The sequence below is a fragment of the Periplaneta americana genome, chromosome 11, assembly GCF_040183065.1.
Source record: "Periplaneta americana isolate PAMFEO1 chromosome 11, P.americana_PAMFEO1_priV1, whole genome shotgun sequence".
Taxonomy (NCBI): Eukaryota; Metazoa; Arthropoda; class Insecta; order Blattodea; family Blattidae; genus Periplaneta; species Periplaneta americana.
In genome coordinates, this window is record NC_091127.1 from 163042522 (window position 1) to 163068097 (window position 25576).

The following is a 25576-nucleotide window of genomic DNA, read 5'->3' on the forward strand; positions in this document are numbered from 1 at the left end:
GAGGCGTTCTGAGCTAAAATGGATCAAGTCCATGAGACGTAGTTTTGAGATAATAGGACTTAAAGTTAACTTGGTGTAGTGGATTATCTCATTTTATTGCTCCATTCTCAAATTGTAGATTTATAAAATATAAACTATTGTGATGTTAATTGATCCAACGCTTTGGTGACTTGATCCACTATGGCTTAGCACATCGTGAACAAATAATCTGAGCCAAAAGTGACTGGTGACACCTACCGGCGAATGCTTGGAATTAAAACTTGATCCATTACACTAGTGACAGAATGCAGTTGCTAATTGGGATTACCATTATCGCGATTATCTCGGATCGGGATTACCAAAATGTGTGAACACACTAGATCACGCTTGGTCCCTCTGGTCAACAGCTGAATTACCATAGAGGAAACAATTTTCTCTAAAGGTTATATTTCCTCATTGCTATTACGGATACGAAATACGAAAGAAATAAAATAACACTGATGTATTTAAACAGTCCAAAGTATTTTTTAAATGTTATATTGCCAGTCATATGCTAAACATTCCCTACAGAGAGACACAAAATATTAATTTCGCAACTTCTGTTCGAACAGCTGTGGAGACATCGGCCATATTTAACTAACTGTTAAACGAGTTAACTGCCCGAAATCCTACATTTAAAATTAACAAACTGTTAACAATCTGTTAAACCAAACTGGTGTTGAAAACATACAATTTTGTTAATTAACAAACTCTTTAGAGTTTAACAGTCGTTACATTTTCTAACAATAGGGTAAACTAGGATCTGTTGGACAGTCGGGCATATTGGACACTCTGTACTTTAACGTGTTACCATGCCACTTGTGGGCACCACATTCTGCTAGAAGTCAATGACGGAAGTAGCCCCACTCGTGCCTACTTCCGTCATTGACTTCTAGCAGAATGTGGTGCCCACAAGTGGCGTGGTAACGCGTTGAAGTACGGAGTCTCCAACATGCCCGACTGTCCAACAGACTCTAGTTTACCGTACTTGGAAAAACCGGCCATTAGAATTTTTATAATGTCCCCATATGAATTTGATGTCTAATGTAATCCCTAATAATTATCGAAGTGCATTGTGTACAGATTTTTTTTTTTTTTTTTCGATTTTGTGAACTTGACCTCATATTACCATCAGTAATTTCACAAATATTTTATAACTTCTTACATGATGAACAAGCGTGGATTCGTCACTAAGAAGAAAAGCCAGGTGATTGTGGAACTGTGGCTGCGACAGGTCCGTTTCCATCGCATTTAATGTCCTCACAGGAATGTTTCTGGCGATCAGGAACTTCGATAATTCCAATGCTTCCTCCCATCTTTCCCCTGAAATATATTACAATAAAATTAGAGTTAAAATTTGCTTATCGTATCTTATTCGCTTCTGTTTTAGTTCCAGATATTTAGCACAGAGCTCTGAACGGGCGCTGGTTGAAATTAACTTATGTTTGTCGAGCTCGGGCCTTAAAGAAACGAACTCCTTTTTCATTCCTATGACTATTATATTGATTAAAAATAATACGAAGATTGTAATGCTTGCACGATAATATATTCATCCGACAAAACCATTCAGGACAGTAGACCAGGCATGTCAATTGATGCCCACAGGAGCAAGCGCGTGCTTTAGAGCCCAGGAAAGCCTGAACGCTTTACAGCGGAAAAGAAAGAGACAGACGAAAGAGGTGGTATATGCCGCTTGGTCGAGCTATATTCAGGGATGGCCAGCACTGATTCAATAGATAAAGGGAAGAAAACTGTATCCATGGTAATTTTTAGACTTTCCTGAGAAGTATAAGTGCATTATAAGAATGTAAGTTTTAATTTTAATGCTCATTTTTCACAAGTTTGATTTTCTTATTCAAAAGAAATATTTTCTCAACTTTTCGTATGGAAAAGTGAAATTTTCAGGTACAGGCCTATTTATTTAGTAGCCTTACAGAATATTTTCGTAAATCTAATATACCGTATATACGTATTACTGAAGATAGTGTATCGAAAATTTTGAAAATATTCGCATGGAAATTGTTTGTAAGGAAAGGAATTAACAAAGCAACTACTGTTACATCATAAGCAAACGATACGTTCCCATGTGTTGTAAAAATGTCAGCTCAATAGCTTCAGTACATTTCGAGAAAATAATTTAATATTCTGATGATAGGAAGTTGCTCACAAATATCATCTTAAAAGCATAATGCGGTAAGAGTTTTGTTATGGAATATTAGTTACACTTAAAAACAGATACAGTACCTAGGTAACTTTGCTTTGCACTGTAATATTGTTTTGATTAGTTTATTGATTACTTTTGTTAGGCTAAAGATACCATCAATATAAATTCCAACTTATCATGTCATACTAAATCTCTTTCTTTGGAATATCACTTTCTTTATGAATGATGTATTTCATCCACTTAACACAGTATAATACGAGTATTATATTACTATGGAATTTAAGTGAATATTCCTTCTTAACTCTCTATTATGTTATTAAGATTTAAAACACAAGTGCAATATTAAGAAATCAGTGTTAGTACTTTTGTTTTACAGACAATATAGATAATATTAAACAGAAAGAAGCCATATAAAAATAACGACATAACATTTCACGTTTCGTTTGAAGTTTGTGCACCACTGTTTTCTTAATCCAAAAGGTTGCTTATTCATATACACAACCCTTCCTCTTTCCATACTTAGCGCTTGCTGTAGGTCAGAAAAATGCGCTTGCTTTGACATCACTGCAGTAGACTATCGGTATCGTAAGTTATTGTTAAGTTCGACTTCGTATTTCGCAACGGCATTTGGCATTTGTTTTGTCTTTACTCTGTCATACACACAGAGCATTGATTACATTGCGTAACAAATTTTAACTTTTTTACGCCGGGCATGTGATACAGGTTTTCTGCATAATTTGAACCTCCTGAATACGAATATGACAATAGAAAATTTCTAATTTATGTCTATTCAAAATACAGCTTTATATAATGACAATACTCCACACCTGTGGAGTAACGGTCAGCGCGTCTGGCCGCGAAACCAGGTGGCCCGGGTTCGATTCCCGGTTGGGGCTAGTTACCTGGTTGAGGTTTTTCAAGCGTTTTCCCTCAACCCAATATGAGCAAATGCTGGATAACTATCTGTGTTGGACCCCGGACTCATTTCACCGGCATTATCACCATCTCATTCAGACGCTAAATAACCTAGATGTTGATAAAGCGTCGTAAAATAACCTACGAAAATAAAATAAATATAATGACAATAAGGTTAAATACTCACTGTTCAGAAGACTACAGCTTTCTTTTTCGCATTTTCTTTTATACCGGGCATCAGGTACATCACGGGCTAAAGTCCAACAATAGTCTGCTAGCAAATCGGTACTCCACTGTCCTTGATATCTTTTTTCCATAGATTAAATTTCTTGATGAATACGCTCACCATGCTCATCACTGAAATGGCCACAATTCTCTGGGAAAAAGTCAAGATGGGAGTGAAAGAAGTGAATTTTCAGGGAGATGTTACAATCCATACTTTCATACGCCAACAGAAAATTTTGCACTGGTTCTTCATAGTTCTCACTTCTACGTTACAGAGAAAACTTAATACAACCTCCTTGAATGCAATTCAGGCGACTCTCTTCCTTCCAACAAAGATTCAAAGTGATTGTTCCTCATTATTTCTCTAATTTATTTGTGTTTCATTGGAAACTCCATCTTTTCTTTTTGGGACATTAATAGCAGGAGTCCACACCTGTGGAGTAACGGCTAACGCGTCTGGACGCGAAAGCAGGTGACCCGGGTTCGATTCCCGTTCGGGGAAAATTACCTGGTTGGGTTTTTTTTCCAGGGTTTTCCCTCAACCCAATGTGAGCAAATGCTGGGCAACTTTCGGTGCTGGACTCCGGACTCATTTCACCGGCATTATCACCTTCATCTCATTCAGACGCTAAATAACCTTAGCTGTTGTTAAAGCGTCGTAAAATAACCTACTAAAAATAGCAGGAAATTTTCATGGATATGTTTAAATGCTTTAGTTTTATGATTCATCTCCTTAACAAAATTCTTCATTAATCCTAACTTAGAGTGTAAAGGGGGTAAAATTACTTTACTTTGAGGTACAAGGTGTTGATGTACAATATTTTTCTTCCCCGGGTCTAGTGATTGTCGTGTAGGCCATATTTTTTATTTTATAATGCTTATCTCGAGTACAACTGTCCCATTCGCACAGAAAGCAGAAAAATTTTTTACAGCCTAATTGCATTCCATCGGCCAGTGTATGGGACCCGTGCCCACCCAGCATCGTGATGCACTTGGGGAGCTACGATAGGTAGCGAAATCCGGTTGCGAATACCAGCTATAACGGCTGGGGGGATCATCGTGCTAACCACACGATACCTCCATTCTGGTTGGATGATCGTCCACCTCTGCTTCGACATGTGGGCGTGAGGCCAGCAGCCGGCTGGTCGGTCTTGGCCCTTCGTGGGCTGTAGCGCTATGGATTATTATTATTAATTACATTCCAAGAAGCAATGCTATGACCTTCAAATCAGCATATATAAACCACTTGTACAGGGACATCATTTTATTTTAATAACATTTTTAATATTAACCCGGCTATACCTTTGGAGAACCGGAAATACCGTTTGCTACCCCCTTCCATGACTGTAGTTCGATGATACTGGCGTAAAACACAAACAAATCACTTTACTAGGTATAGGAGGGAAGAAAAGTAAGTTCATCCATTTATGTAAACTAGGAAATATCGCGATTTTCAGTTTGATAATTTTCATTAGGTTTTGTTTAATCAAAATACAGTACAGTATTAAGAATAAGTGTTTTTACTCACGAACAGAGTTGTCCATGCGAACGTATTCATTATGCAGTGTATATTATACTGTCTACAGCACATAAGCATACAATATGGAGAATGAGGTTAAATTGAAAAATAATCATAATATGGATATTTAAACACATTTCTGAAAATGGTGGCCGTTCATTTCGATACAGACTTCAGTTCTAATGTGCATATTATCGCACTATAGACTATTGTACCTAATTCCAATTGCCAGTTTCGTTCTTCGTACTAGTAACTCATGTTGAAATAATTCTGTACCTACTCTATAAAAGAGTACCTTACGTACTGTAAATTCAATCTTCACTTCTGCCCGACCCGAAAATATAAAATTACTCAGACATGCTATCTACTGTCCGTCCAAGTGGTTATGCCGCAGGATCGTAGAAAGGGGGGAAATCACGTGACAGTTAAATACTTAACCAGGCCCTTTTATTTAAGTTATTTTAAACAGTTTTATAATATTACGTAGACGTCCAATTCCTAACAGAAATTAATGTTTTCATAAAAGAGCTAAGACAGCCCAGCTCTTACAGAGGGTCGAGCAGAAGCAGGTGGGGGAAATCGGGATGCGACGTAGGCAAACGGACAGTATCTGTCCGAAAATATGATTCAATATTGATAGCTCTTTCGTCACTGGAAAACGCGAACATATTTCTGGAACGTACTATACTCACTAACTCAGTGCTGTTTACTATATGCGGCCTTGGTTCTGTGTGGGGACAGTTGGAACTTCATTAGTAGAAGGGGTGGGAGTGAAGTACATTAAAAAACTCAGGTACAATAAAAATTGAAGTAAAAATAAAATGATGTCCCTGTACTTTGAATATTATCATTAAAGCACACTTAAAAAAATACACGTCTTACACAGAATACTAACATCACGGAAATCTGGTAAACTGAAGCGATTTCATATGGCGAACCTGTTTCTCCCCCTCCAAATGGAACCGAGAAAGGCAATAAAACAAATTCCGCTTCTAGAAGCGATTTTGACAGGTTGGTGTATTGCAAAATATAAACTACAGTAATGTCATTAAAGCTCACAGTGAAAGAAATACTCATCTCAAGTAAAATCAGGTAAACCCAAGCGAATTCATACCGTAAACCTGTTTCATCCCTCCAAATAGATTCGTATAAGGGCAATAAAATACTGTAATTTCCGTTTCTACAAGTGCTTCTAACATGGTGACCTACTTATACTAATATATATTTTTTTTCACACAATTGGTTGTCACATTTGTAAAATAAAATAGTTACACACGAAATACGGTGATTTTTTAAGTAAAATTCATAGAAAATTAATTAATCATATTGTGTGATTTCTCTGAATGCCTCCCTAACAGCTTGCTTCGAATCTTCAATTGTCTGGTATCGATGTTTCGAAACCTGCTGCTTAATTGTTCCCCACAGGGAAATCACATCGCCTTTGCTGCGGGAAATTTCACACAGGACATGGCGCAACATCGTTTTGTGCTGCGACAATGAGGTGCCCACACTGATGATTTGGATCAGTAATCAAGCTGAAACGTAAAGTATCAACCATTGTCACACATCTGTTATGACAAAATGGATGCAACTCAACATACAAACAAGGCTTTCGGACCTTACTGTACATATTGTGAATTTTATTAGTAACAACAATGTAATTTATTAGTCACAACAATAATTCCTTTCTACAATTCACCTTAAACGCTCTCGTCAACAATTGGATCTCCACTCAACACCGTATTCGTTATAGCACTCCACCGACGACAATGACAATTTACTTGGACTATTACGCACAACAATGAACTGTTAATCTTAACTAATATTTACAAAGCACTATTTACAAATCAGAACTACCAGTTCTCAGTTCACAGTTCTTCTATCTCAGTCACTCGAGTTCACGGTATCTCGAACCACAGACCTTCAGAGACAGTTCACTGTACTCGAACTCGGGTCCCTCCAACTGCGGTCCACTGCACTCGAACTCAGGTCCCTCCAACTGCGGTCCACTGCACTCGAACTCAGGCCTTCGGATGCTGACGCAGATGCGGACGCACACTCGAGTCGAACTCCGGCTGGCTTGCTTGCTCTGGCTTTCTCACTGACTGAATAACTGAAAACTCTGAAACTGAAACTGCTCGAGTTCGCTGGCGCCTGCTCTTTTATAGCAAAATCATAGCTGCGAGAACCTTCTACAGGTGTGTAGAGAATTATCTCGATATCTCTACATCGACAGACTTCTGGAATAGTCGAGAAGGTCGTTCCACATTCACTGTGTTAAGTAGCAGCTGCGCGCGCAGACTCGTCGCATGACGTAATACACCCTCTCTCTTCTCTCCACCGCGCGACGTCACTCAATGTTCCGTGGAGCCTGTGCGATCTGCTTTCTTGCGGGACGCTGGTCGTGAGTTCGATTCTCACGTCGCTGTCACAATATATATATTTTGATGTACCGAAGTACATATGATATTTCCATGCAGATATTCTGCGTCATCACGTGATGAAAGAGTGATGGAGCGGAGAAAAGTTCTCTCTGGCGCCGGGATTTGAACCCGGGTTTTCAGCTCTACGTGCTGATGCTTTATCCACTAAGCCATGCCGGATACAACCCCGACGCCGTTTAGAACGTCTCAGATTATGGTCCATCTCTTGGGTTCCCTCTAGTGGCTGCCCTCTACACTACGTCATAGATATCTATGAACGCAGGACCGAAGTCCATACATGTGTTGAGGTGCACTCAGATGAGTGACTGTTTGGCCGGGATCCGACGGTATGGGCGCCGTCTTAAATCACAAAGTGATTTATTACGCATATCATATATATTTTGATGTACCGAAGTACATATGATATTTCCATGCAGATATTCTGAGTCATCACATGATGAAAGAGTGATGGAACGGAGAAAAATTCTCTCCGGCGCCGGGATTTGAACCCGGGTTTTCAGCTCTACGTGCTGATGCTTTATCCACTAAGCCACGCCGGATACAACCCCGACGCCATTTAGAATCGTCTCAGATTAAGCTCCATCTCTTGGGTTCCCTCTAGTGGCCGCCCTCTGCACTACGTCATAGATGTCTATGAACGCAGGACCGAAGTCCATACATGTGTTGAGGTGCACTCAGATGAGTGACTGTTTGGCCGGGATCCGACGGTATGGGCGCCGTCTTAAATCACAAAGTGATTTATTACGCATATCATATATATATATATATATATATATATATATATATATATATATTTTGATGTACCGAAGTACATATGATATTTCCATGCAGATATTCTGCGTCATCACATGATGAAAGAGTGATGGAGCGGAGAAAAATTCTCTCCGGCGCCGGGATTTGAACCCGGGTTTTCAGCTCTACGTGCTGATGCTTTATCCACTAAGCCACATAGATTTCTAGTAAATTGTTGGACAGATTTCTTAACATTAATGATGAAGTTATTAAGATCCGATAATATACATCAAATATAGTTATGTAAGTAAAACAATGAAGTTTTCATTCTATGGGTACATCAAGAACACGAAATCGGTCGTAACACTATTTATTCTTTTTTCCATGAGATAGAGTGTAAATTAAAAGAGGTATTCAGTGTGCCTTCATAAACCTAAATTTTGGGGAAATAATTATTTGTTTAAGATGGTTATTTAACGACGCTGTATCAACTACGAGTACTTAGTTATTTAGCGCATTTTCAAGGTCCTCTCATTTGGCAGAGCACTGTGTATATGTACAGGTACATATAATTATTTTTACTTCAATTTTTATTGTACCTGAGATTTTGAATGTACTCCACTCCCACCCGTTCCACTAGTGAAGTTCAACCGTCCTCCACACAGATCCGAGACCGCATATATAGTCCGGATCAGCTTACTTCAAACCCTAAGGGTAAAACCTAACCATTTTTCCCCATTACTACATATTATGCTAGTGGCTTGTGGTGATTTTCTAGTTTGCAGATTGAATTTTCTTTTGCCAACTTCGTTTCGAATTTCGATACTGACAAATACTACAAATGGTAGTGATTTTGTAACTGGTATGTTGGCAGCTGAGACAAATATCGACAATATTTGTCGGTACTGGAGTTCCATGAAATTAAAATTGTACTAGATTTCTGAGCAGGTTACTGGAAGCTAGTGAAAATTGAACATACTAATAACTGATCAATATCAGTATTAATATTAATACATAATAGTTATTTCATGTGTTGCGTTGTGGTTATGATTCAAGACTATAGTCAGGTAAGTTTTCGAAGTTAGTACTAATAATTTCATGTGGTCAAACAAAATACATTTTTAGGTTAGGTCTCGTGAGCCAGTTGCTTAGTCAAACCAATGAATATCGTATTTGCTAGACAAAATACTTGACATGTTGATCCCTTTCCCGTATAGTTTGCCTATGAAAATATGTTACAAAATATTGAATTACAGACGTGGACAAATTATTAGCAAAATTGAAGATTTTTATTATATATTTTTAGAAAATATGATTCTTCAATTTAGACTACAGTCGACCTTTTTGTGTATTTCCGAATAATTAGCCAAATTGAAGATTTGTATTGTATATTTTTCAAAATTTAACTCTTCAATTTGGACTACATTTGATATTTTTGCTTATTTACAAATTATTAGCAAAACTGAAGGTTTTTATTGTATATTTTTACAAAATTCGATTCTTCAATTTGGACTTCAGTTGACATTTTGGATATTTCCAAATTATTAGCAAAACTGAAGATTTTTGTTTTATATTTTTACAAAATTCGGCTCTTCAATGCAGTTGACATTTTTGCTAATTTACAAATTATTAGCAAAATTGAAGATTTTTATTATATATTTTTTACAAAACTTGACTCTTCAATTTAAACTACAGTTCACATTTTTGCATATTTCTGTCTACTGAAATGATGGAAATATGCAGAATCAACTGCAATCTAAATTGAAAAGTCAAATTTTCTAAACAGAATTATCATAAAAATAGTCAATTTTGTTAATAATTTGTCCACGTCTGTATTTAGAATAACCTTCCATCATAAAGTACGGTAAGTCATTTAGTACATAGGATCGTGTGATATCTGGTAACAGTTGGCAACACTGACAAGACGGCAATATTTGCTGTTTAGGAACTGTTCTTATATGACCCTCTCTATACAGTAATAGTAGCCTTACGGCCATAGTAAACAGTACGTTCTAAAAATATGTTCCGTTTTCGAGTGACGAAAGAGCTTTCAATATTGAATAATATTCGCAAAGGTACTGTCGTCCATTTGCTTACGTCGCATCCCGGTTTCCCTCACCTGCTTCTATTCGCCTCTCTATAAAGGCTAGTGGATGGGCTGTCTTAGCTGTTTTCTGAGAATATTAATTTCCGTTAAGAATTAGACGTCTACGTAATATTATACCCATCCAATTGTTTAAAATATCTTAAGTGAAAGGGCCTCGTTAAGTAATTAACTGTCACGAGATTTCCCCCCTTTCTACGATCCTGAGACAAAACTACATGGACGGACAGTAGATAGCATGTCTGAGTAATTTTATCTTTTCGGATCGGGCAGAAGTGAAGATTGATTTTACAGTATTTAAGGTAGCTTACTCTTTTATAGAGTAGGTACAGAATTATTTCAAAATGAGTTACTGGTACGAAGGACGAAACTGGTAATTGGAATTAGGTACAATAGTCTATAGTGCGATAATATGCACAAAACAACTGAAGCCTGTATCGAAATGAACGGCCACCATTTTCAAAAATGTGTTTAAATATCTATGATTATTTTTCAATTTAACTTCATTCTCTATAGTGTACGCTAATGTGCTGTAGACAGTATAATACTGGGTGTTCAGTTCAAAATGTGTCTTGGCTCGCTGTATGCCGTCATGTGGCTAGCCGATGAGCCTAGAGAATTCAATCTTCCTACACTTCCGCAGAGGCATATTACCTAAATGCGAGAGAAGTTGCCTAGCAAGTACGGCGTTCATTCTGAAGATTACTTACCGATACGTACGGTAACGCCAGTAGTGGCAAGAATGTGAACTGTTTGGAAACACGTACTGAATTGAGTTTTTTTCCTTACTGTCGGGATATGGGGAGAGGGTTAAGACGATTACTTACGTATTTGTTAACTTGGACGGTCAACATGAACACGGAGCATTTTGATTTGTGTTATGGAATGTTGCCGTACGCAATCGATGATAACAAATACCCTGCGTACGACTTGCCCGCGCAAAACACAGTTCGAAAGAGGTTATGGTAGCACACAGACTTTACAGACCGCCATCTGTTGCTACGACATTCAAGTTATACCGTACACTTTCTCAAGTTCAGATTGAAGGCCTTGATTAATAGGCAACTTCTCTGACATAAAAACTGAAACTCGCTTCAAATCGCTGACTCACAACAGTGACGTCATGACACACTTTGAAATGAACATCCAGTATACACTGCATAATGAATACGTCCGCGTGGATAGCTCAGTTAGTGAGTAAAAACACCCTGTTAATATAGTATTGTATTTTGATTAAACAAAAACCTAATGAAAATTATCAAACTCAAAAGAGTGATATTTCCTAGTTTACGTCAATGAACTACTTTTCTTCCCTCCTATACCTAGTAAAGTGATTTGTTTGTATTTTACGCCAGTATCATCAAACTCCAATCGTGGAAGGGGATAGCAAACGGTGTTTCCGGTTCTCAACCGTTAATCCAAATGTATAGCCAGGTTAATATTAGAAATGTTAGCAAAACTAAAATGATGTCCCTGTACGTATATTGTGCACTCTCACAAGAACACAGCGATGAGAGGTAGACATGGCAACGTAAATGAAATCCTGTAATGGGATACGCAGGTCAGTGACCGTAACGTTTTCTCCAACCCTTAAAATTTGTCATATTCGTTCCCTTACCGAATGTCTCAGCGCGACTTCTATATGTAAGGCGTAATTCACACAGAAAAGACGTGGCTCGGACATCGGACGAAGCAGTGGCGGTGCGTTAATAAGAGCACAAGAGCACGTGAACACCTTGTTTCCATTAATGCACGACTAGTTTTATTATTTGATACCGTATTGACGTAGCGGGGATGTATAATATCAGAATCGAGTATTTTAAACTTCCCGCATCTTGCATAAACTTCTTATGTAAACTTGGCAACATCCGTTCACGTACAAGCCGTGCTCTTTTCGAGTTGGTTACAGGAATTTCACGCATGCGCGGGAGAAAATTGTCTTTAGCTGGCCGCTTATGACTCGTCAAGAGCACAAAGCGTTAAGTGAACATGATGAGTATCTATCCTACAGGTGTCAGGTCCATCGATGCCTATCGTTCACGTGCTATATCTCGAGGAGGAAATTTAATAGCATGTAGATGTCAGCATCTGACTGTAGGAACGTTTACTTACTTGGATGTGTGTACAGTGCTGCTACGAGAGTGTAGTTTGTGAATTACTATACTTCAGTGTCGGCATAATAGCATAGTTTGGCTTTCAAACACGTGCTGGTTGACTGTATGGCAGTGTATAATATTTAAGAATAGTATTTACTGACATGTATTTATACAGTAGTAATCTATGCGAGTGGGATTACAGTACTGGTATAGGCTATAGTGTATCAGTGTGTTGTGAATCAAAATATATTACTGAACACACGCGTTTGTAAATAAGGAGATCGTGGTATGTATTCATTTTTAACGAACGTAAACAATGAACTCTGTTCAAGTAATTTTGAACAGTAAAGAACTGGGTAAACTGACTTACCAAGAAAAATTGGAAATAAAAAGACTGAGTTTCGTTATTATTATTATTATTATTATTATTATTATTATTATTATTATTATTATTATATGTAGTTTTGAATTTATATACGGTTTTTTTTTCGATAGTGAAACATTGGAATCATGACATTTCATATTAGACTAAACGTACGATTTTAAATTCTCTTCGATTTTGGAACCACAAAATTGTGAACACACATAATATTTTATCACGAACCGCCACTGGGACGAAGGCATGATGGACTTTCGAGTCTCTCCCATGTAAACAAATGTATCAATGCACACAGAGAGGATGGGATGGGGGCACGCCACTCCGAAGCCAGCGCTTCGCCTCTTTCGAGTTACAAGTGGTTTTCAAAGCGACACGTGACGTCTGACTGTAAAAGAAAATTCGCGATGGTTTTGAATTCGATATTCAATTTTGTGAACAGATAGTGAAATATGGTATAGAAACATTGGTGGGACATTATATAAAAATTCTGGAAATGGTCGGGATAGGCTACATGTTCCATTCTCTCCTCACATCTACTTCAAAATATCTAAGAACTCGCTTTAATATCTTACAACTTTACGGAATCAATATCAGGCTTTATTATCCATTCCTCGTCACCGTGCCTCTTTCTATTCATCCTCTTTCACAGTGTCAGTTTATTGCCTATGGAACTCCTTACCTCGTGATGTCAGGGATTTCCGAAGGGTTAATCCAGCGGTGGCGATAATGTAATCGTGCGCCGAGTCACTGTGTAACCTGCAACGTGCATAGCACCTATGGATGGAGGCGGACACCCGAAGGGGAAGTGAAGCAACTGTCTCACTTATTAACGGATTTTCATTTTCCTTACGTCAAGCACTTAAATATAATTTTATACAGTACAAGTCTACAAACTAATGTTTAGTACGTGTAACGAGGAAAGAAATGAACAATAAATGAACATTATCACAACCTAAAGTTAACTGTCTTCAGAATGTCTCTGCGACAGAGTTTCAAAATCAGGAATTATGTCACTTACTGCCAGTCGTAGTTGATCACGAAGGTATTTGTCTGTCAGTCGTGATCTAAATTTGGTTTTTTACTATTTTAATTGTTGAAAATATTTTTTTCACAAACGTAAGTTGTAGCGAACATGGCTTCAACAAAGCAAGCGAAAGAACGAAGCTTCGGATATTTATTTTTTGGCAAAGATTTGAAAAGTTCAACATTTGTCAAGTCCTTACATCTAGCTTTCATTTGACATCACATTGTAAATCAGTGAGTTCAAATTGAAGAGCTAACCGCATTATTTGTACATCTGCTGAAAAAGGATCGACGTACAGAGATGATGATGATGATGATGATGATGATGATGATGATGATGATGACAAAAATAACACTTAACCTTTTAATGCAGCCGTGGCGAAAAGGCCATGGTGCGCCGAGCCACTGTGTAAGCTGCAACGTGCATAGCACCTATGGAGGGAGGCGGACAACCGAAGGGGAAGTTAATGTTTAGGACGTGTAACGAAGAAAGAAATGAACAAGAAAACATAGGACACATTATCACAACCTAAAATTAACTGTCTTCAGAATGTCTCTGCGACAAAGTTTCAAAATCAGGAATTATGTCACTTACGGCCAATCTTAGTTGATCACGAAGGAATTTGTCTGTCAGTCGTGATCTAAATTTGATTTTTACTATTTTCATTGTTGAAAATAATTTTTCACAAACGTAAGTTACAGCGAACATGGTTTCAACAGGGCAAGCGAAAGAACGAAGTTTCAAATTTCCCCCCCCCCCCAAAGATTTGAAAAGTTCAACATCTGTCAAGTCCTTCCATCTAGCTTTCGTTTAACATCACATTGTAAATCTGTGAGTTTAAATTGAAAATCTAACCGCATTATTCGTACATCTGCTGTAAAAGAATCCACGTACAGAGATGATTATGATAATAATAATAATAATAATAATAATAATAATAACAACACTTAACCTTTTAATGTTTCATCAGTAACATGTAGTAACTTATAATGCCGTTTTATGTTATACAACCGTTTTCTTCGTAATACTTGTGAACAAATCATACATTTAATATTCTCATATATTGACAGCAAAAAAAAAAAGTGCGTCCTTCCATCCTACTTGGAACTTTCGTACATGGTTTCGAGAGAGACATATGCCACTCGCAAGTCAGAGACAAATACAAGTGGAACAGAGTTTGATTTCAGTGCGTGAGAGTGTGGGGGTTGGCGGAGGTTAGAAGCGAAATGCACAGCTATCACTGCGAGCCACAATGTCTCGCGAGTCACGTTCTCGCCACGGCTGGGTTAATCCATTTAAATTAAGAATTAAAATGACATACTTTTACATGGAATTGATTTGTGAGTGTTAGTCGACTTTAATAGTTATTCTATGTGTGTGTATAAATTGTCATTTAGGGCTATTATAAAGTGGAAATAGGATATAAATTGTAATGACTTAATTATATATCATGTTTAGTCAATATTTCATTATACAGTATGTAAGCTCCTTAATGTGTATGGTAACGATTTTAGATTTAAATATTACTACGTTTAATTGTTTGAATGTATATTTTACTTCTGGTAGTGAGGAAGTGTGCTTATCATAGCCTTAACTCTACTAGAATATATGAACGAATTAATTAATTAATATTTAAATGAAGAAATTTATAAATGAATAAATAGTTAAATATTTAAATGAATAAATATTTACTTACAAAGTACTTACTTACAAATGGCTTTTAAGGAACCCGCAGGTTCATTGCCGTCCTCACACAAGCCCGCCATCGGTACCTATCCTGGACAAGATTAATCCACTCTCTATCATCATAACCCACCTTCCCCTCAAATCCATTTTAATATTATCCTCCCATCTACGTCTCGGCTTCTCCAAAGGTCTTTTTCCTTCCGGTCTCCCAACTAACACTCTATATGCATTTCTAGATTCGCCCATACGTGATACATGCCCTGCCCATCTCAAACGTCAGGATTAAAAGTTTCTAATTATGTCAAGTTAAGAATACAATGCGTGAAGTTTTGCGTTGTGTAACTTTCTCCATTCTCCTGTAACTTCAACCCTCTTAGTACCAAATATTTTCCTAAGAACCTTATTCTCAAACACCCTTAATCTCTGTTCCTCTCTCATAGTGGGAGTCCAAGTTTCATAACCGGTAATGTAACTGTTTTATAAATTCTAACTTTCAGATTTTTTGTCAGCAGACTGGATGATAAAAGCTTCTCAACCGAATAATAACAGGCATTTCCCACAATATTTCTTCTGCGTTTAATTTCCTCCCGAGTATCATTTATATTTGTTACTGTTGCTCCAAGATATTTGAACTTCTCCACCTCTTCAAAAGATAAATCTCCAATTTTTATAGTTCCATTTCGTACAATATTCAGGTCACGAGACATAATCATATACTTTTTCTTTTCGGGATTTACTTCCAAACCTTTCGCTTTACTTGCTTCAAGTAAAATTTCCGTACTTTCCCTAATCGTTTGTGGATTTTCTCCTAACATATTCACGTCATCCGCATAGACAAGAAGCTGATGTAACCCGTTCAATTCCAAACCCTGTCTGTTATCCTGAACTTTCGTAATGGCATATTCTAGAGCGAAGTTAAAAAGTATAGGTGATAATGCATCTTCTTGCTTTAGACTACAGTGAATTAGAAAAGCATCAGATAGAAACTGGCCTATACGGACTCTGCTGTACGTTTCACTGGGACACATTTTAATTAATCGAACTAGTTTCTTGGGAATACCAAATTCAGTAAGAATATCATATAATACTTATCTCCTAACAGTCTTATGCCTTTTTGAAATCTATGAATAACTGATGTACTGTACCCTTATACTCCCATGTTTTCTCCAATATCTGTCGAATACAAAAAATCTGATCAATAGTCAATCTATTACGCCTAAAACTACACTGATGATCCCCAATAATTTCATCAACGTACGGAGTTAATTTCTCAAAATAATATTGGACATTCTGACCATTATTTGGTGATTGGAGAATTAAGAGAAAGATTATCAGTAGCCAAGCGAGTAGAGCAACAAGTTAATATTACTAAATTCAATATTTTGAAATTGAAGGACGAGGAAGCTAAGCAAAATTATCAGGTCGAAATTTCGAATAGGTTTGCCACTTTAGAAAGTTCCGACGAAGTTGAGAAAGAATTAGATGTTAATAGCGTGTGGGAAAATATTAGAGATAGTATCAAAATTGCAGCTGAGCAGAGCATAGGTTATTATGAAACTAAGAAAAAGAAACCGTGGTTTGATGAAGATTGTTGCATGGTAGTAGAAAGAAGGAAACAGGCAAAATTGAAATTCTTACAGGATCCAGTTGAGGAGAAGAGAGATAATTATTTCAATGAAAGACGGGAAGCAAGTCGTACGCTTAGGAATAAAAAGAGAGGTTACTTGAAGGAAAAACTGAAAGAGGTAGAAACAAATAGTAAGAATAAAAACATTCGAGATTTATATAAGGGTATAAAGGAATTTAAGAACGGAGGTGGAAAAATTCAAACAAATATAAATGACACTCGGGAGGAAATTAAACGCAGAATAAATATGGGAAATGCGTGTTATTATTCGGTTGAGAAGCTCTTATCATCCAGTCTGCTGTCCAAAAATCTGAAAGTTAGAATTTATAAAATAGTTATATTACCGGTTCTTCTGTATGGTTGTGAAACTTGGACTCTCACTCTGAGAGAGGAACATAGGTTCAGGGTGTTTGAGAATAAGGTGCTTAGGAAAATATTTGGGGCTAAGCGGGATGAAGTTACAGGAGAATGGAGAAAGTTACACAACACAGAACTGCACGCATTGTATTCTTCACCTGACATAATTAGGAACATAAAATCGAGACGTTTGAGATGGGCAGGGCATGTAGCACGTATGGGCGAATCCAGAAATGCATATAGAGTGTTAGTTGGGAGACCGGAGGGAAAAAGACCTTTAGGGAGGCCGAGACGTAGATGGGAGGATAATATTAAAATGGATTTGAGGGAGGTGGGGTATGATGATAGAGACTGGATTAATCTTGCACAGGATAGGGACCGATGGCGGACGTATGTGAGGGCGGCAATGAACCTCCGGGTTCCTTAAAAGCCATTTGTAAGTAAGTAAGTAAGTAATATTGGACAAAATTTTGTACGACGTCAACAAAAGTGCTATTCCTCGAAAGTTACCACAGTTAGTCTTGTCCCCCTTCTTAAAAATAGGTACAATTATGGACTCCTTCCTTATTTAACGAAGAATTATCCGGTAAAAAATAAAGATGTTACACTCTCCTGTTTTGTATAATTATTTAATAAGAGGTGGCTTTACTTTTTTGGAATCGTTCATAATGTTAACATTACATAAATAATACGATAATAACAGAATAGTTCACTTTGTTGAGAACTTAAAATGTTAATATAAATTAAAATATTCTTCAAACTATTCACGACTGTACACAGCTCCAGAGAATGATACTATGCGTTGTTTACGTGAATTGCGTATCGTCTGTAGCGCGTGGGAGCAGGGCGAGGTGCGGGTGACATCTATACTTCTCGCTGTACTCATCTGAAATCTACTGCTTTGGTACGAACTTCCTACCTATGATTATTAGCGACGATGTTGGTTCCCTTTTCCCGCTTGCAACGTGATGTATAGCGCAGGCAGGGAACGGACTCTGGCGGCCCCGAACGCTACTAACCAAGATTGACATGTTCATCTTTAAGTCCCTGTTTACACTAGCTCAATGTCGTTCGACTTATAGCGCGGGCGCATGCGCAGTACGGATTTCGTTCCTTCCCTTTCGACATCTGCTGGGTAGAAGCCAACGAGTTAGATACTATAGAGAGGCTGAAGACCTCTGATAAGCGCTCCCTGCGGAGGCCAACAGTACTATGGATCGTTCCCTAAAAAACATGGCGGTCTATAGTACCGCCAGCCTCCGCAAGGAGTGCTTATCAAAGGTACACTGCAACGAGTTGGTACATGTATTATATTTTTCAGATACATCAATATTTAATTTAAACATTTCGCTATAGGTTTTGTAAAAAGCTGATTTATAAATGAAAAAGTAATGATTAAGACTTTAAAATTTCCAAAAATGTCTCATTCCCTCGGATTTAAATGAAATGTACCGTAAATCATAATATTCAATGCTGGATAATTAACCCCTCTCAATACAAGTACCATTGCCCCAGAGAATTATAAGATAAGACGGACTGAGCATAAGCGAAATATCTGTATTAATAAGTCTGTACCATCAAGAGTTCAGTATTTATTGTGTTTATAGGGCCTACTCCAATTTTCTTTTTATTAATGCGTAGGGCTCTTTCTGTTTTAAAGAGGAAAGTTAGCACTTGCATCACACACAATTTGTCATTATTGTTCAAAATAATGTAAGAACAGTTTTATTCTGCAAAAGCCTCTGCCTACTTGCGAGACACGTGTGAGATCAATGTTTGTTTCAAATTATATTAGACTACACGATGTCTCCATCACGCGAAAAGAAGTGTACCTAGCTGTGGCTACTGTTGTTTCTGATAACAATGTTAATCGTAAGCATCTTATCGTTTCAATAAATGTGGTGAGTTATGATCACGAGTAACTTTCTATTATTGTCATTCTTTAATTATTATGTTGCATGCTAAGAGATTATTTGTAGTTTTAATAATTGTAGTTTTCAAAAGTTCTCTGTGTTAATTCCAATTTCAAATTAATTTTTCTCAATAACTTAATTACTGGATATTTTTTTTTTAAATTTTCACCACTACCTTTCCTATATTTTACTCCTATTAGTTACATACGTCGTCTCTCTTGAAATCACCTGGTGAGCACTGAATTACATGATTTCATATTAGGTTAGATAAGCTGTAAGGTAATTAAATTTCTGACGAAGTCAAAAAATTATTTATTTTTCTTCTGCCGATTAAATTCATCCGTCTTTAGGTGCTTTGCTTCGGTTGCATCGAGTATAGCTTGTCATTTAATATCTGGGCTATATTTAGTGAGACTAATAAAACATAGACCTACATGTCACAACAAGATGCTTTTTTAAGTTGTCAACTGTCATAGTGAGCCGCCTGTCAGAGAGAACGTTTTTCATAGTGGAAAAAGATCTTTCTGTTTCTACTGAAGTGATTGGAGCAAACTTAAACAACTTATTTCAGAAGGACTGTCTGTATTTTCTTTAAGAGATCGGGAAAAATCGACTGAGTAGCTGTTATAAAACGTAAAGTTTTGTGTGTATTTTACTTTTTACTTATTAACATAGTCTTAATATGTAACTCAATTCACAATAACACTAACTTCATCACAGTCATTTCCTACAACATCCGAGCCACGCCCCTTTGTTTTGACTAACCGAAACATGGCGGACCAATGTTCAATTGTCTTCAACTTTCTGAGGTCTTTGTCTTCTCTATAGTATCTAACTCGTTGGTAGAAGCTGTTTCTATTTCTGTGCGACATTTCCTAGGTGGGCCAGCCGAATTCACGCGACAGGACCCGAACATGGTTCGGAAAAGCAGTAGCAGACAACTTTCAGCTGTTTCTCTGTTTCCGCGCGCTTTGTAGCGTCATGTCAGAGTGGAACAAAAACCAAGTAATGAAATTAATCCAGCTTTACGAGGAATGTCCATGCTTATATGACATCAGAAATAAGGACTATCACGATAGGATTTGGAGGGAAAATTCGCTGGAGTTTATTTGTAAAAATTTTGAGTCTCTTCGTCCCAATACCACAGTCTACTATATACAGTCGCGAAGCTCAATATGTAGTAAAAATGCAAACATGGGTAGTTGCCCACCACCAGAATCGCTACTATCGCCTCATCATCGCAGATCTCTCTCCTAGTAGACGACAAAATATGTTACACTTTCGTTGTGTTCTTTTGGAAAAATTAACACCTTCCTTCCATTATTGAAATATTAAATGCATAAAGTTAATTTATTATTTTAATGAAGTATATTAAATTCCACCATAAACTCGAAGATACCTGCAAGAAATAGGTTAATATTATTTTGGTTCGTGCAAAACGAACTGAAATTTACTATAATCGCTTCACTCAATCAAGATTATAGCGATAATTAACTATGAATCCAATAAATATTAATTTTCATTTCCCTTTACAACAATAATAATGGAAATATGAATTAATGGAGTAACTTACGTGTACCGGTACTTGTAGTGTAGACTTATGTAGTTAACAAAGTGGGATGAGGTTAAGCAATAATAATCACACCAGAATTGGAAATAAAACGTGATCAATAAATTTTATTGTAACAGACTTTCTCTTCGTCTCTAGTAAAGTAACAAATAAAAATAACAACAAAATTAACACCTATAATTAAAAACATATCCTTTGAAAAAAAAGTAGGCCTAAGCAATAATAATCCCACCAGAATTGAAAATAAAACGTGATCAATAAATTTCATTAAACGAACTTAATTTTTCTACGTCTCTAGTAAAATATTATTCCAAGTATTGTATTTTAGCCATTAACATTTTCATTAGAACCAATAACGAACATTTCACAAGCATCAATGTAAAAAACACAACGAGCTAGCACTCGATAGAAATACGACACAGTCCAAAGTCGACCGTGGACAGTCTATTGTTTCTAGTTGCTAACCGCTTGGAGCGCTTTATCACGAGATTTGCAAAAAATCACCTCAAGCTTCGCGACTGTATATAGTAGACTGTGCCAATACTATTCCGTCCGACATCAAAACAAAAATAGAGAACATCAGGAGTCAATATGCAAGAAGAAAAAATTAAATTGACGATTCATTTCAAAACAATAAATATTTATTGGACAATTTTGTTCCAGTTTTAAATCTGTACTGAGAACATGGAATAGGCCTTTCTCCTGCCTTCTGAATATCCATTTCCTTTTCCAGAGTCTCTTTGGTTTTTTTTTTTTTTATGCTTCTCATTAGTGCACGCTAACAAAGCACTTGAAGCTGCAGAAGCTAAAACAGCTGCTTTTTACTGTTCAAATCCATTCTGTTCATTTAAAAGGCTCACCACATCATTCACACGTTGCTCGACTCACCAACTAGCCTCGAGTAGCAGACGAGAAATCTGCCAAGAGTGAACGGTGATACTACATTTAGCCGACAGAAAGTTCTTGATATAGGACGTTGCTCGACGACTTTCGTAGACGAGAAATCTGCCAAGTGTAAATGGCGATGCTACATATAGCCGACAGATGTTGCGCGACAAATAGCAAGTGTAAATAGGGATTAACACTCACACGAGTAGCGCTGACCGCCGTGCAGTAGCAGCACGCCTCTGGCCAGGAAGCGGCGTTGAAGTTCGGCTGTCACTCTTCCTCTCTGTTCGATGCTGTTCTCCGATTCCACACTCTTCAACAACAACAAGCAGAACAGCGCTACCCCTGACAGACACATGCTGCGACTAATGGAAACCAGAGAAACTGAAAGGACAGTTCTCGTCTCTAGTGGACAAGTGATGTTATTCTCTGTCACTATCAGGAACCGTTTATTGTTCCACTACGTTTGACGTCATATCATTATAAATTTAACTAAGTGGATTGTGTGCGCGTCACGGGATAGCGTGAATATGTCTCCATTTACTCTCGATGTCACGGTACTTCTTACACGTACCGTGCTCGATGTAGCATAGATGAAAATTAAAGGGATAGACAAAACAACACTTTCGAGCAAAAAGAAACGCAACACTTGAATAAATATGAAATAAAGTCGGAAAAATCGATCTGTACCCCCGTAATACTGTTGACACACTACAGTACTAATCGCGATTAACACTTATCGCGATCAGGTCCGATCGCGATTACCGAAAATGTGGTGACACACTAGATCACGCTTGGTCCGTCTGGTCAACAGCTGAATTACCATGGAGGAAACAATTTTCTCTATGCACATACGTATAATGTTTGTTTCGCTCCTGGACAACACCTAAAGTTCATACTTTCTTTTGATGTTTGTTCATTGTTTCTTTCCTTTCTTTTTTTTTATTCTTTCTTGCAGCTTGATATGGGAATTTATTTGTTGAAATTGTTATATGCTTTACAATGTAAATTGATACAATTTATATCGTTACTATTTATATCATTATGAAAAGAGATTTTATAACATATAAAATTTGTATCATCATACGATGAAAGAGTAATGGAACGGAGAAAAATTCTCTCCGGCGCCGGGATTTGAACCCGGGTTTTCAGCTCTACGTGCTGATGCTTTATCCACTAAGCCACACCGGATACCCATCCCGGCGTCGGACAGAATCGTCTCAGTTTAAGTCATCTATGACGTAGTGCAGAGGGCGGCCACTGGAGGGAACCCAAGAGTTGGAACTTAAACTGAGACGATTCTGTCCGACGCCGGAATGGGTATCAGGTATGGCTTAGTGGATAAAGCATCAGCACGTAGAGCTGAAAACCCGGGTTCAAAATCCCGACGCCGGAGAGAATTTTTCTCCGTTCCATTACTCTTTCATCGTATGATGACGCAGAATATCTGCATGGAAATATCATATGTACTTCGGTACATTAAAATAATACATTGTATCATCATGCCAAAAATTTATATTATTTTATAATAAAACATATTTTTAAAATCAACCCTAACCTCAACGATAGCGTCGTAATGGAGACTGAAATCGAAAATCTGAAAAAGAAACCAGTTCCAGTTTGTAATCCATTATTTATTGAAATTAAACATCTTTCAGCAGCTTTGTATTGGTCTCTATACATATGAAATATGAATAATTCGTCTGTCATTTGTTAATATATTTCTTTTATGCTCGACCATGCCGAAATGTAGTAATTATACACCTGGTAGCAGACCTTTAATGCATGTCATTAAAGTACACCTACTCATTAAAGGTCAGGTCTTTCAGCTAATGACGACTCAGGTTACAACTGTTCAGCCAATGACAGGTCAGCTTTCTACCGTTATAAAACCGCAAGTATCGATTATTCTCGGATATGCAATCGAAAGAGAATTAGTGAAAAGTCACGGAGGCTGGAAATCCAATACTCTCGCAGAAGGTTATGTTCTGTTACTATAATAATTAGCGTTAATTGTAAATAATATTCAAATAAATTCAATTTGTCATCTCGTTTTTCAATGTCAAATTTAATTTCAATGTTATCTCTGTAGGTTCTTATGGCCTAGCAAGGTCAATGTGAACATCTGTTCCTCGGAAAAAATCAATACTTTGGCGTCTGCGCACATCTCACAACATATGGGACATTGGTCAAGGTCAGATACAAAGAAAATTAATAATATCAAGTTAGAAATATGATCGAGCATAAAAAGTCGTAAGAAACTCGCCTATAATGGTAATTAAGAAGCTCGTATGAAAATTATGAAACTCGCTTGCGCTCGTTTGATAAATATCCATACTCGCTTCTCAATTACCTTCATTATAGGCTCGTTGCATAATGTACTATTTACTTTTCTCATATCTGCATTAAATTTCTCCACTACGTCTAATAGTAGCCAAATTCATTTTCTAGCCATTCATTTTCGTTTCTATTTCATATAATACAATGGAAGGGGTAACAAAATTCCACAGCAGAAGCTATCACGACTTCCTAAATAATATAATTCAAGGTGATTCGAAACCAAAGATTACTAAAATGTTACTTTCGTCCACTGGGCCGTGCCTCAGCGCGATTATCTTGTTCTGGAAACAGGATTTAGCTCCTGATCGCGATCGGGACGGTGACACACTACAAATCCGTTCGCGATTAGGTCGATAATCGCGATTAGTGACTGTAGTCTGTCACCAGTATAAGATATGCGAACTGAACCCTAATTCCTTCTCAGCCTCGGTAATTCATTTCTCTCCCTGCATTCCTATCTCTCTCTTTTCTCTCTCCCTTTCTCTCCCCCACTACTCACGATTTTGAGCCTTCTTGCGGGACAGTTTATTTGTACTTGCAGTCCAGTGTTGTCAACTCAACATGAATACTGTAGCACGGAGTGGTGAAAGAAATATTATTAAGCAAGTACGTAATAGCATTTTGCGATGAAGAGAAACAAACAGGTCAATATCTGTTTCCTATAAATCAGGCAACGAAAAGAGCAACTGATATCACCAGTGGCGGCTCGTGAACTTCTGGATTGGGGGAGCTGCAGTAGATTTTGTTATTACATACGAATTTCATTCCTTGATATCATTACTAATTAAGTATAGGACAAAATAGGACTACATATAGAAAAACCAAAACTTCCTGATTTAGCTGAGAGACGTCTGTGGCATCAGTTGCCATAATCGCTTAAAAAGAAAACTAATACCATCGATTTCGGTCGAATTTCAGATCGGCAGACACTCAACATGTAATCTATCAGTTCATTCTGAATTTTCTAGAATTACCTTTAAACAGTGGCATGTTCCAAATGATTTTTGAGAGGCTCGTTTAGATTACTCACGAACTGTAGCAACCCATGAAAAACACCAGGGTTCTTCGAATCATTTTTTTCATCATGTCCCCTAAGGGGAAGTTCATATTGCCCACAAAATTTGATACACTGAGTATTTCTTTTTTAAATAATTTCTCGATTTTTCCTAACTTCTTTGTTATGTTTGAGAATGTTTGTTCTGTTCGCTTCACATAATTGCGCAGCAATAGGTCTATTAGTTTTTCCTAACATAGCCAATGAAACAACATTTTTCAGGTGAGACTGCGAAGATTCGTGGTTTTTAATTTTTAGGGATCAAATGTCCTAAATCTGTCACACACTCCTAGTCCATGCAGTATCACCACCGAAGAGGAGGCAAGGAAAACAAAACACAGCATTGTTTTTTTTGTTCACATCCACACAACCACAAATTCCTAGCGTAAATTTCTTTGTTAAACTTCCTTACATATCCACTATTTCGGCAGGATGAAGCTTGACTAAGATTTAAGTCGGATAACAGACGACCTTTTAAATTCATATCAGTCTTCTCCGCAAGCGAAAGTTAAGAAAAATAA

General features: G+C 37.3%; 1 protein-coding gene across 1 annotated transcript in view; it reads right to left on the minus strand.

Annotated features, from left to right (window-relative positions):
- LOC138708571 (uncharacterized) overlaps positions 1–22021 on the minus strand; it is a 32252-nt gene extending 10231 nt beyond the window's left edge. The window contains exons 1-2 of the mRNA XM_069838688.1: positions 21863–22021; positions 1184–1341 (exon numbers count right to left, since the gene is read on the minus strand). Of these exons, the coding sequence (XP_069694789.1) occupies positions 1184–1341; positions 21863–22019 (315 nt within the window). The 5' untranslated portion in view covers positions 22020–22021. The remainder of the gene's footprint in view (positions 1–1183; positions 1342–21862) is intronic.
- Positions 22022–25576: the final 3555 nt, after the last annotated feature.